General features: G+C 35.9%; 1 protein-coding gene across 1 annotated transcript in view; it reads right to left on the bottom strand.

The window, feature by feature from the left end:
- The window catches only part of LOC104529720 (methyltransferase-like protein 25), a 53288-nt gene that overhangs the window by 12048 nt on the left and 26969 nt on the right, over positions 1–14271 (bottom strand). The window contains 4 exon segments of the mRNA XM_029086527.1: positions 470–563; positions 3023–3096; positions 4964–4993; positions 7448–7542. Of these exon segments, the coding sequence (XP_028942360.1) occupies positions 470–563; positions 3023–3096; positions 4964–4993; positions 7448–7542 (293 nt within the window).

Here is a 14271-nt window from a genome sequence, read left to right as displayed (position 1 = left end):
TCCTGCTTTACTTGGCATCTGAAAAGTATATTTAACTCTAAGTGACAGCATGTATAAAATAGAGTATGTATTACATTTTTTTGCCTCAAGGAGATTTGTAGGATTAACTTCATAAATACTGGAAAGGCTTTAAAAAATTTGTATCATGAGCACCAGGTATAAAAAAAGGATTCGTTTTATATAAAGTAATTAAAATAAGGTAATTTTAAAACAATTTTTTTTCAAGAATTTATACATGGAAGTCTACTTAAAAAAACAAATTAAACCCCCCACCTTTGATATGTTTTTTTTAAATACATAAAAATAAGCATGGTTTGGATCTATTATTAATAAAAATGAGAATGCTTTATATTTATACAGCAATATACAAACTAAATCAACTCAATGGCTCAAACGTTGCATTATGGTGCTGACTTCAAGGACTTACATGGACATAAGGATTTCATGCAGTCTTTATTTAGTGACTCACCTTTGCATCATCCAGTTCCAGCTTTTTCAGAGACTTTCTGACATAATCTATGAAGGAGGATGATTTGGAGAAAGTTTTTCCAACATGTCGATCACTACAAATACAGCGTTGAGATGCAGGCTTTTATATATCCAGCAACAGAAATTTGCACATTTAAAAAAAATTTAATTAAATTTTTAATTCAGGAGAAATAAATCAGCTACTACTGACAAGTTAGTAACAATTTTCCTTTCTCCTCCTTTTACTTAAAACAAGCTAGCTAATACTTGAAGAAATTTCTAGATACAGCATCTGTACAATTGTACTATGGTTATAGTATGGTTATTATTTTACCTAAAAATTGAGAGTTGAAGGCTTTTTAAATTTCTCCGTAGTATTTTTATATTTCCCTATATGAATGACAAAATTTTTACTTCCACTGACAGATAATTCCTTTTATACTCCTATAATGTACTATACTGCTGCTGTAATTTATTTACCATCAACCACTGGACTGAGCAAATGCCAAGTTTGAGTAAAATTTCACTTTTGCTTGTTACTTTGTGTTCCTATCCTCATAATTTCTATTTCACAAAGTGATGCCGGAATTTTCTCCTGCTTACAACTCAATGCTCTACTTTTGAAGTCAGCTAAAAATGTGAGTTGTTTCGAAAAACAAGTTAAAATAATGCACGAAAACTTAAAAAACATATAGGAAGAATGAATCCTAACAGACCACTTAAATTTGTTCTCTTCTCTGTATTTGAAATATCTTGGAGAAACAACATGCAAAGTTTTTCTTAGTCTGAATTCGCTTTCTTGACTGTGTCTTAACCTAATTCCTCTTCCAGCAGTGCAGCATAGGAGTTGTTACATTTTCAGCTACCACAGCTATTTGTGAGTATTCAGTTACTTCACGGAAAATACATTCCCTCTTCCCCCCAAAAAATACTAAATAGAAATATCTTAATTTAAAACTTTTCCCCCTCTTTATTCACAATAAAACACCTTTCTCCTTATTCAAGGATCAGGATTAACATCCATTGTGGTCAACAGAAAGACTTTTACTCAGTGGCAGTTCTAATGCTGCTTAGCTGGCAAGGATCACTGAGAATCAACAGTCACATTTATTTTTAAAGACAGAATGAACTTCTGCAGTCATATTTAATATTCAGATGCACTTAATCTTTCGGGCTGATGCAGTATGAAAATTAGTTAATGATGCTACTGTTATGTCATTGTTTGCAAGATAAGCATATGCCTTCCTAAGCACAAGCAACTGGGTCTGGCTGGGATGGAACTAACTTCACAGCAGCCCTTGTAGTGCCGTGCTTTGGATTTGTGACTAAAACGGTGCTGGTCACACACCCTTATTTCAGCGATTGCCAAACAGTGACTGCACAGTGCCAAGGCCTTCTCTGGTTCTCCCTCTGCCCCCCAACCCCAAGAAGTAGGCTGGGAGTGCACAAGAAGTGTGAGGGGACATAGTTGGGAAAACTGACCCAAATGAACCACAGAGATATTCCACACCATCTAACACCATGCCTAGCAATGAAACTGGGAGGGGGGGAGGAGGGAGCCTTTCCAAGGTAGCCATTGCTTTTATTTCAAAAGCATTATCTTAATTACTTCCTCCAAATTATGCTTCCTTTAACAAATGAAACATATTATTATTCTTTCTTACTTTTTTTTTTTTAATTTATCTACAATTTAGTAGCCATGGGTTTATGTGCTATGTTTAATGGCATTTTAAAACAAAAACATTTCTTCTTTCAGGAGTTTGACCTGAAAGAAGACCTGGCTCTACTTTTAGCAAAAGATTTGGGTGTATCTGTATTAGCACTTATTTTAGACCAGGAGTATACTTCTGAAGTGAATTTTCTGGTTTTGCCAACCTCCCGTACCTCGGTCACACTGTGGAATAGGATCTGAGTTCAAAAATTGATTATTTTCAAATTAATTTCAAATTAATGGAAGGTGCACTTCTGGATGGGCACAAGTGCTAACAGACATACATCCCACAGAACTAGGTAACATCTAATCCAACTACAACTCCAGAAGAGAGTATAGTGCAGATGTCAGGTCCTCAGCACCAGCTCTCCAGATCCCATCCAAAAGGGCACAGCCCTTGTTCATGCAGCCATAGGCAGTTAGTAGCTCTGTACAGCCATGCTGGCCATTGGGCTTTCAGCATTTTTTCTTGGGACAAATGGAAACATCTTTTTGTCTTCTGCTGTATTAATACTACAGGACCGCTGTATAACAGGGTAGCCCAGGACAGGGTTGATTTTCTAAGTGAATTTACTGTCAGTTCTCTGATGAAGGTAAATTTAACCCATGTATCCAGTACCAAATAGGACCTATTTCAACTATGGGTAAAGGAAGGGCAATATATTTGAGACTGGGATTTAGAATGAAAAAACTTACCCTGCATTTTAATACCAGTATGTATATACAGTCTGATAAGACTGATTCTTACACCTTTTTTCTCTTAAAGAAATATTTTCTCTGCAGAATAGAGATGAAAGAGAATCAGATCTTTGGTTCTCATTTTGTTAATTTAGAGCTTCCTACCTTTTGGTGACACCATACATTTCTTCTATAATAACCTGAAGAACAGCTCGATAAAACAATGATTCTGTAGGCAGCTGCAAAAAATTTGACAACAGCAAGTATTTAAAATTGGCATTGAAATGAAGATCAGAGTAACAAAACCAGTATTGGCTTCCTTAACTACTTATTGGCTTGTATTCTCTACAATCAGTCATAACAGGTTTAAGAAGACAATTTACTAATGTTCTTGCATCCAGTTAAAATTACATTTTTGGGTCAGATTCTAACATACTCATGAATGAAAGGAAAGGGAAAGGAAAAAAAGGGCAGGGCAGGGAGGGGAAGGGAAGGGAAGGGAAGGGAAGGGAAGGGAAGGGAAGGGAAGGGAAGGGAAGGGAAGGGAAGGGAAGGGAAGGGAAGGGAAGGGAAGGGAAGGGAAGGGAAGGGAAGGGAAGGGAAGGGAAGGGAAGGGAAGGGAAGGGAAGGGAAGGGAAGGGAAGGGAAGGGAAGGGAAGGGAAGGGAAGGGAAGGGAAGGGAAGGGAAGGGAAGGGAAGGGAAGGGAAGGGAAGGGAAGGGAAGGGAAGGGAAGGGAAGGGAAGGGAAGGGAAGGGAAGGGAAGGGAAGGGAAGGGAAGGGAAGGGAAGGGAAGGGAAGGGAAGGGAAGGGAAGGGAAGGGAAGGGAAGGGAAGGGAAGGGAAGGGAAGGGAAGGGAAGGGAAGGGAAGGGAAGGGAAGGGAAGGGAAGGGAAGGGAAGGGAAGGGAAGGGAAGGGAAGGGAAGGGAAGGGAAGGGAAGGGAAGGGAAGGGAAGGGAAGGGAAGGGAAGGGAAGGGAAGGGAAGGGAAGGGAAGGGAAGGGAAGGGAAGGGAAGGGAAGGGAAGGGAAGGGAAGGGAAGGGAAGGGAAGGGAAGGGAAGGGAAGGGAAGGGAAGGGAAGGGAAGGGAAGGGAAGGGAAGGGAAGGGAAGGGAAGGGAAGGGAAGGGAAGGGAAGGGAAGGGAAGGGAAGGGAAGGGAAGGGAAGGGAAGGGAAGGGAAGGGAAGGGAAAGGAAGGGAAGGGAAGGGAAGGGGAAGATAAAAGAAAAGAGAACTCTGAAGTAAAAGTTCAAAGGTTGGCAGAGGGAAAAGAACAGAGCAAAAATGTACCAATGATGATCCAAATTCTACAATACAAAATAAATATAACAACTTACCTAAACTGTTAAAGACAAAAGGAATAATTCTCTAGCTGAATCATCATACATTTCAGTCTGAACCATGCAAAAAGTAGTATGCTCATAAAAACAGAATACACTGAAAATTTAGTAACTTTGTGTATGGAAGATCTGCTGCATAAAAACAGTTACTTCTTGCCAATTAAAAATTAAAGCAAAATGCAGTAAAAAATTACCAGGGTCAGTGGGTTTACATATGGAAAGAAGAGGTCTCAGCCTTGCCTTGTAAATATTTGCATAGTTGGTGTCCACTTTTGCTTTTAGCAAAACTTGCATAAAAATAATTCAAAGTATTCACAGGGAAAAAATATACAGCGATAAAAACTGAGAATTACAATGTTTCTAATGGGTACAAGCTTTTGTCACAACAATTTCTATTTTTACATTAGTTGATAAAACACTGGGATAGAGTGATCCAAACCAAGGATATCAGAAGGACATTTGTACTAAATTTATGTCTGAAAGATAGTGAAAGAAGTTAAGATAGGTAGTTCAATGTCCTAAATTTTAAGCTGTGCTTTTTTTTCAGACTCTTAATTGTTAAAAGAAAACAGATTCACTAAGTACAATCACACCAATAAAAATGCAATTTCATGATGACACATGTTATCTATCAGGATTTGATATAGTGTATGCTAGTATTTTAGATTCCAGAAATGCAGAAGTTCAACAAAAGGTCACGGATTAAGAGCATTCAAGGGGGAAAAATACATTTTATCTTAGAATGGCTAACATAAACAATATTACTTACCACTTGGCCAACTGCAACTCGCTCCAAAGCCTTTAAGAGTGAAGGAATTAAATTGCTGGTATGTTTATTCTTTATCAGAACATTTTATAAACACATTGTATAAAAGTCAGAGGAGATGACATTTTAGGAGATTAATGGTGTGACATAACACAAGCTTGCACACTTTAAAGTGTTAATACCTTTAGGGACTCATAATCAGCTCACTCCTGTTATTTTGGTTTATTTATAGGACAAGCAATGACAACCAACTGTATGGAAATAGATGCATGCAAAATTTGATTGTTTTCCTTAGTATTGTAAAAGAATTTCAGAGGATTACTTTGTGTGAAAGTGCTAAAAAGAAATGCATTTTTCTTGAGTCTGCTCCTACTGAAATACAAATAATTCATTTTGCATATTCAACTATTTAAAAATAAATACTAGTTTAATATGCAACATCTTTAAATATTTTTAGTCTCTAGTATTCAGATAAATTGAACCTTCATTTGAAAAGTTAAATAAAATACAAACTTCAGAGGGACTGCAGTTTAAAATGCTGTGCATTGTTTTTCATTAGATTCTTCATACCATAAATACTGATGTAGGTGTGACAGTACTTGATTTTTACGATCCAGAGTGACATAGAATAGCAAATAATTAGTAGTATGGAATTTTTCCACAGTTGAAAAGATACTGTACCTATAAAAACTTCAACTGAATATTAAAGATGGTAGCAGAAATGAAGACAAAAATTCAGTAAACTGTCTGACACTACAACAAATTAGACAGGAAACCAAAAATGCTTCACCACTTAGGGGTCATTGTAAGGCATTCTCCTCCTGGTTTTAGAACTTATCTTGTCTTTCAGACTGTAGTTCAAACACAGGCCAAGTAGTTGCAGTTCCTGCATTCATGGATTTGGCTGACTATCAGGTTTTACTTCTGCTGTATAAGCTATAGCTCTCATACCAGCACATATGTGCTGCTGCTTAGAAGATGGATGTGGGTTCTAACATGTACTGTAAGGGTCTGAAACTGAAACTCTCATCCAGAACTTTTGGCCCTTGGTGCTTTAACCAAGTTGAACAACATGTAATAATGAACATCAGCAATAATGCTGAGTGTCATTGCTCATCAGACTCAGTTTCTGCTGGCCAGCCATTACCCCAGGAAGATGGGTGCCTAGCTGCACTGCGCTGTCTCCCTTGTACCTCCTAGAAGACAAGGAAAATCCTAGTCATGAAAAATTCATAGAGTGAATTACAAACATAATAACAGTAGAAGTATCAAGTGACACAGGAGAACTCTCTGCCTCTCGTGAGTGTTTAAAAACAAAAAGTTTTAACTGCCAGATTTCTGTGATTTCTGTGAAATCTAAAATAGATATATATGGCACAATCAGTACTGTCTCTTGGGGGTCATTTGCTTACAAAATTTATCTTCTTACCATTGTTGAAAAACAGCCCAAACTTTTTCTTTCCAAAAAAATGAAATGAGAAACAAAATAACTAATGTGTCAGATGAGGAAGAATTGGTATTGTATGACACCAACAAGAAAAAGAGAAAAGGCAAATCCCTTTTAGAAAGCACTTTTTGTGGTAAGTTTTACAGCAACACTTCTAAAAGGAATATTTTTTCTTGTCCCTTGCCAAGGGTAATACATTTAAATTAAGGCCATACTAAACAACTGTTCTCCTATACCTTCTCCTGACAGCATTTAATTACCATGTTAGTTCAAGTTTACATAACCTTGATATGTTAGCCTATACTGAGTCTTTATTCCACACTGTTCTCCATAATGGAGGTACAGAGCTAGCAGCAGAGGCTAGCCAGAACCTGACCATCTTGATACCAGAAACTAAAAATTAATAGAGGAAAGGAATAATGGTCTTCTAACTGAAACAGTGGTTGAAATTTTCAGTGCATACCTGTTTTTTCAAATTAGACAACAGTTCATCATCCTGTCTTGATGAGGCTAGGCCTTTAAAAGCACTTCATCTCTTGGTGAAATGTTAAAAAGATGTTTCCAGTCTCTTAAGCCACAGGGATTTTAGAGCTCTTCTAGTTTTTGGAATAGGCAGGTTTGTTTAGGTTTTTAACAGTCAGAACATTCAATATTATGATTCATGAAGGTGTTGGGGGAGTTAATGATTGCAGTCCTTCTACAATTACCTTGTCCCCCCCTAAGTCCTTGGCCAGGAACTATAACCCTAAGGGGTTACCTTGTTTAGGTTTCAATAAATGTTTGGCCTTTCTGTCCACTCTTAAAATACATTTCTGTCAATATTCATTTCTTCATGCCTTCAGCAAGTATAAAATATATAAAGCTGTAAGGTCAATACTATTTTTTTTAGATATAATTCATCATGTTTACAACATTAATTATGTTATTCTGTAAAGTCTTGTATTAAAGTCACGGCTCTAGGATTAGAAGCCAAAAACAATGAATCCTGTAACATCTGGATAAAGCTCTCAGTAGGAAAAAGAAAAGAAAGAGAATCATACCAAGCATGCTGACATTCTAGCATTGCGGCCACAGTGCCAGCCTTTGTCTTTCAAGTACTGACACATGGGAAATCCCCACACTTCCTCTGGGCAATCTGCAAAGTGGAGGAAAAAAAAATAGGCATAGCTTTCATAGGCTATTTTTCTCTCACTTAAGACTACACAATGTATTGAGCAAGCTGAACAAAATCTAATGGTAGCAGAGATGCTTAACTGTTCTAATCCTGCATCAAAAACAATGGTAGTTTTGACTGAGTGTCTTTTACAATAATCCACTAAAAAAAAATTCCAAGGGACAAGAGAAGAATTTGCAAATACTCGTAGCACCCCACGCCATGCCATGAGTCACAAGATGAAAGCCGGGCAGTTGTTCAGTGTAGCAGGACTTCAGCATTGCTTCTCATTGGGTTCTTCTTCTATCATAAACATCTTCTAAACATCACACAGAACAATGTGTATTTGTTTATTTCAGTTCCAAAGCCCCAACTTTGCTGCAAGGCAGAATGTTTGTTTTCCAGAAAAGAGCAGCTGCAAAGGCTCTTGCTGTTTTTTCATAACACCAAGAAGCATTTGCATCACAATCTGTGCTCAGTTTGTTTCAGTACCATTAATAGTTCGAATAACAACACAATTCTTCATGTTTAACACTCACGTAAATGTGGGAAAACTAAAGTACAGGGATTACTTCATAGATTTTCATAATACTCAGTTTTAAATGTAGATGAACTCTATAATGTTTTGGATTTTCATTAGTGCATTTGTCAGCTGATTTTTTTAGAACGCTGAATAAGAATTACTACTTTCTTAAAAAAACCCCAAAAAACCACAACCACAAATTGGCTAGGATCCTGACTTTTTAGCATAGAAAGATGACTTGGGCATATTTAAAGATAAATTGGGGTTAAAAAAAGGACAGCAGAAATACAACTCTTCCAATTTACCAGAAGTCTGAGATACGTACATGTTAGTAGAATTCATTTTGTGAAAGTTAAGCAAAGAAAAAGGGAGATAGGAAACTATAAATGATACAACCGTCCTCCCCACAGCGAAAGCCCTCAGTTTTCTAGCAGTAGTCCCTACTCTTTGCTGATCTCTGGAGAGTAACAGCAAGCAGGTAATCTTCTGCAGGCAACCTTGCACTTTGTTCTCCTTTTATCCCTGAGAAATATCAGATGCTCTTAGGGGATGAATACTGGCTTGAGGACCATGATTTAAGGATAAGAGGTTAATCCTGGATAATTAGCAGAATGAGAAAGAAAATTCCTTTAGATATAAAGATGAAATTTGACAAAACAGATTGCAACTGATTTCAGCACTAGGAATGTACTAAGAATTTGTAAGTGCCTCATGACAAGATTAAAACACTACGATACGAAAAAACATTAATTAGATTCAAGTCTAATTGTTGAGTACATGGAATAAAACTGAGTATTTCTTCTACAGGGATGGTAATAAAAACTTCCTGAATAAAATTTTTGCAAAGGAAACAATGAATGCCGTAGTTCCTATTGTATGATTCATATTAATAAGTCTTTGTAATACATACGTTAAAATATTTCAAAATAAAAATTTGCAAACTGAGTTAGAAAGGTGAAATCACTGATCTTTTCAAGTTATTTATACCCTGTCCACTTAGCAAACTAATCATCCATGCAAGTTAAAGTTGCTAACCCCTGAGCTACAACCTCAATATTAGTGCACTATACTCATGCATAATTCTGAAGAATTTATGACACCTTTGAAAAAGATAAGCAGACAAAGCACCATCTTAATTTAAATTATTAAAACTATAAAGTATGAGAAAAAGAGAGGGAAACAAATGCTCTAAATTAAAATTTTTTGCATATATCCAAAGCTGACCACATATCTACAATACTGCCTTGAGTTGTATTTATTTTTCCATATCCAGTCCACTCACGAGCACATTGCTGATTAAAAAATAAATAAATTGTAGGATGAATATATTGCTATAAGGTTCATATATTTATCAGTTACATTTTTGAACCCTGGAAATTCTGTTAATGCCTGCAACTATTTTCAGATATACTTAATATTATATAGCTCACTAATTACCATACAGTGCTTCTATCTGACAACACAGCAGCTGTTCTAAATTATATAAATCTCTAAAAACATTCAAGCAACATTTTAAGTATGGGTATTCTATGGAAGAATCCACAGCAAACAGCACAAGTGTTCAACAGTGCGTGAAGCAATCATCGCTACAGAGGAGCCAATCAGATAGAATTCTCCTTCCCATAATAAGTTAACAAAATGAGGAATTCTAGGTTATCATTTGATGAGCTGAACTGAAGCTATTCTGAATAATCCTAGAACCTATTAATAGGTTCTAATCCTAGAACCTATTAATAGCTAATCCTAGAACCTATTAATTAAGTAGCTCTGGCTTTACCTCTAAGCTAACCTCTTAAAAAGACTAGACTACACATTTAATAAAACAAATCGCTGCACATATTGCACCAAAACAAATAACTGGGAAAAAAAAAAAAAGTAGTTCTGGTATGTTTTAGAACAAAATCTATAAATCATAATATAATTTTAATGTGGAGGAAGATAACATAGGAAACATAATAGAGTTAAAGCAGCATCATGAACAACATGAAAAGTTGTATCCTACTTTGGCTTCGTGGAACAGGATAGTTCACTGGAAAGGTACACAGATAAAATACTGGTTACAGTAGTTTGAAGATACTTGCTGTTATTTTTCACTATTCCCATAGATAGGGTACATCTGGTTAAAGTGAGGAAACATTCTCATCAACATCACCCAGCTACACATAGCAGGGTAAGACAAAGTGTGTATTACACAGAAGTGTATAATGCTGAAGAAAACAGAAAAGAACAACTCCAGCCATTAGCCACAGAACAAATTCCTATTATTTCCCTTTGAATGAGTTTAGTAATAGTCATAGTTTCATGGAAGAGTTAAACTAGAGTTTAAACAAACTAATCCTGTCCTTATCATTCTTTTTCAACATTAAAGAACATTTTTTCTTATAGCCATATATCTCCCCTCCCAGAAAAAGATTTTAATAGGAACTTTCCAAATTTTCACCACTTTTTCCCATTACAATCTTTCTCATGTCTTTCGAAAAATGAAGGAACTTCGTGGATCTTACAACATAAATGGGAGAATCCTTTTAAATATTAGCATACTTTAAACAATCCCTCAATAGTTTTAGTGACTGTTCTTGTGACCACAGGGATATCTCATGACTAACTAACTTCAGCAGGTAATTTCTCACTCTTCTAACAGGCAGAAATGTTATATGGAGGAGCTGTTTTGACTTCAGTTTATTATATACTTGAAATCCTGTGGAGGAGATTAACACTTTGGGAACCCAAGTGCAAATACATCCAGATGCCAGACAGAACTGAAAAATATTCATAGAATTTTTCACTCAGTGCTGTCTAGCAAAGGAGACTACAAAGCCTCAGGACTATATTAGTAAAACATTTTAAATTTGAGTAAATGTAAGGTCTCATACTTTATCATCAACTGAACAAGACTAGATTTTCTATGAAGTATGTCAGATTACCTTTCTACTTCTTCTGGGAACACAATACTACTAGTATTTTTTAATATTTTGTCAGAATGAATTTATTTCTTAACTTAGTCTTGTAAGTCATGTTATTTCCTATCCTCTAATTATTTAGACCTTTTTATAATACCTTCAGTAAACCGCTTTTAAGTTTTGCAGAGAAATTGGACTTTAGCACTCTTCCATTTTGTGTATTCTTCCATTTTGTGTATTGTTACATTTTGTGTATTGCAATACTGCAACAGGAATGGCCTATACCATTTGGAACACCTGTACTATTTTGAACTTTGTAAAGGATTTTCTCTCTTTCTATTTAACTTCCAAATGCAAAATAAGGCAATACATATGGACATCTGGTATACCGAACATATTATATTAATGAGTAGTAAAAAAGTATAAACCATGACAAATATATTCTATATTTATAATTAGATCAACTAAAACTTCCCTCATCATTATTTAATTCTCTCTGGATCAGAAAAAAGCTTTAGGCAAGCCTTATTGTTGTTACCATCCTATTCACAGATCCATTAAGACTCATACTGGCTCAGCAGTGTTTCAAATAAATTTTTAAAGAGTTGTTTAACTAACAAAACAATTAAGTGTAGCTAGGAAACAGGATTTTCAAAATATAGAACACAATGTTTTCCATTTATGTTTCCTTTTTTGGTAGTTATAGAAAAATATCTGGCAGTAGAAGTAAGATGAAAGGATTTCACTGGCTAATCCTTCTGTATGTGCACAGAGGTTTCCAAAAAAGTTCAAAAGAATGGGACAAGCTTCTCCACTATCTTTAACATTAGGCCTTACATAGGTCACACAGAACTGCCTCGATTGGAAAACACCTTTAAGATCATGAAGTCCAATCATCGTTAACCTGACTAAACCATGTCTCTAAGCACTATGTCTAGACAACTCTTAAATACTTCCAGGGATGGGGACCCCACCACTGCCCCGGGCAACATATGCCTGATAACCCTTTCAGTAAAGAAAATCTTAATATCCAATCTAAACCTCCCCTGGCACAATTTGAGGCCATTTCCTCTTGTCCTGTCACTTGTTACTTGGGAGAAGAGAACGGCCCCCACCTCTCTACACCCTCATTTCAGGTAGTTGTAGAGAGCAATAAGGTCTCTCCTCCACCTCCATTTCTCCAGACTAAACCACCCCAGTTCCCTCAGTCACTCTTCATAAGACTTGTGCTCCAGACCCTTCACCAGCTTCATTGCCCTACTCTGGACACGCTCCAGCACCTCCATGTCCTTCTTGTAGTGAGAGGTTCAAAACTGATCACAGTACTCGAGATGAGGCCTCACCTGAGTACAGGGGTAGGATAACTTCCCTGGTCCTACTGGCCACACTATTCCCAATACAGGCCAGGTTGCCATTGGCCTTCTTGGCCACCTGGGCAAAGTTCTTCAGCCCTAAGATACTTCAATTTCTAGTGTGTTAACATTTAAAATTTACTTCGCACAGCTTCACAGCACTACGTAGTTTCTATGAAACAAGATCAACATGTTTTATTGTTACTAAACAAATAAGCTTAACTAGGGTTCCATGCAGTCTTGCAGTTTCTTGTTTGTCTTCCTTTGCTAATATTTCATGAAAATGTATTTGCATTTAGGCTTCTAATCTTTTTACTTTCTTGCAATTCCCATCTGTTCCAAAATGCAGTTCCCAATATAACAACTAATTTGTTACCTTTTTTGCTTTAGCTTCTTTTAGTTTTATTGAGATAATGTATTGAACACTATTTGTTAAACTCATCCTGGCAGAAACAATCCAAATTTTGTCACGAAACAATGCTTATCCCAGTGGTTAATGGATAATTATATATAAAAAAAAATAAATCAGGGTTTTGTTTCACTTTTGTGGTATGATATAATGTTTGTTTTGAAATTCTTCATCTGCTCTTTAAAAACAAAGTAACACAAGTTATGAACAATAGCGAAGTACTATAAAATAGAGGATTCTGATTTTCTTGAATGCAGTTTATCTTTCTAATTCTGTATGTGAATTTTAACCACCCTTTGCATTCTTTTAAGTTCCCTTAATTATGTTCACCAGCTTTTAAATGTTGGCTTAACAAATATAGTCTAAGTTTTTATTTACGTAACCTGAGGCTCATACTCCACTGCAAAAGGTTTGCTGACTTCCCCCAGACTGCCTTCCTGAGAAGATATTCTCCACGGCTTCCAGGACAGCACTGGAACCCCTCTGCCCAGCATGTATCTTCTTCCTAGTGCAGTGACCTGACGTTGGAAATCCCTTCAAAAGCTGGAGTTCATGATTTGCAGTACTCAAGCTAACCTCAAAAAGGGTTTCTATCAGACAGCTATCATTGAAACTACCTACACAACTACACCTATGTCTTATTTCAAATTATGAAATACTTATAAATAAGTAGCTCCTTAGCAATAGTAATGTCCATGTATTTTTTCCTCAAAACAGAGGATATCATAGTGAAGAATTTCACCATTTTCTATACTTCTACTGATGCGTTTTCCCATTTTCTTGAAATGTATTTTATCTTTCTAATCTTTTCTTAAGATTTCAAGATTTTCTAGTATATACATAATGACAACAGAAGAAATTTATTTTCTAGTAACGAAGTTCATCAGATTGTGGCAAAAAAGAGGCAGAAAAATCCTTTTAGTGCACAGGCTAAAGTTCCCACTCTTCTCATTGTATTTTGTTTAAGAAATAATTTTCCCCTTAGAAAAACAAGCATTGCTTGTTTCATTCCTAAACTTCATCTTTACTTAGGCAATTTATTATTGAAACGTTGTGAAACAGCAGTCTTTTGAAGTGTTTCAGCATGAGAACATAACTTCAAGAGAAAGAGAGCTTATTCCAATTTAGTACAGTTATGCTGATTGTACGTCCACAGCTAGTGCTGTATGAAACCACTCACACGATAGTTTTTGTAGACAGGTATCTTATGCTTCCTTTAAAAATTACCATTAAGATGGAATTGTTTCTGTATTGAACTTCATCTATCATTTTTTTCAATTTATTTGAATAAAAAAATGTATTAATTATTTGAAATTATAATATTTAAAATGTTAATATTAAGAATGTGAAATGTATTTCAAATGGTGTGTTATCAGTAGTTCGTAATACCATTCAGTGAATTATCACTGCAGCATAATCTTGTCAGTTTTGAATGCTTAAATGTTTTAAATTATGAAATACTTATTAATAAGTAGCTACTTAGCAATAGTAATGTTCATGTATTTTTTCCTCAAAACAGAGGATATC

This window comes from Antrostomus carolinensis, unplaced genomic scaffold (genome assembly GCF_000700745.2).
Source record: "Antrostomus carolinensis isolate BGI_N321 unplaced genomic scaffold, ASM70074v2 scaffold25588, whole genome shotgun sequence".
In the NCBI taxonomy this organism is placed as follows: Eukaryota; Metazoa; Chordata; class Aves; order Caprimulgiformes; family Caprimulgidae; genus Antrostomus; species Antrostomus carolinensis.
The sequence above is the reverse complement of the archived record's forward strand: the minus strand, read 5'-3'. Positions and strand labels throughout refer to the sequence as shown.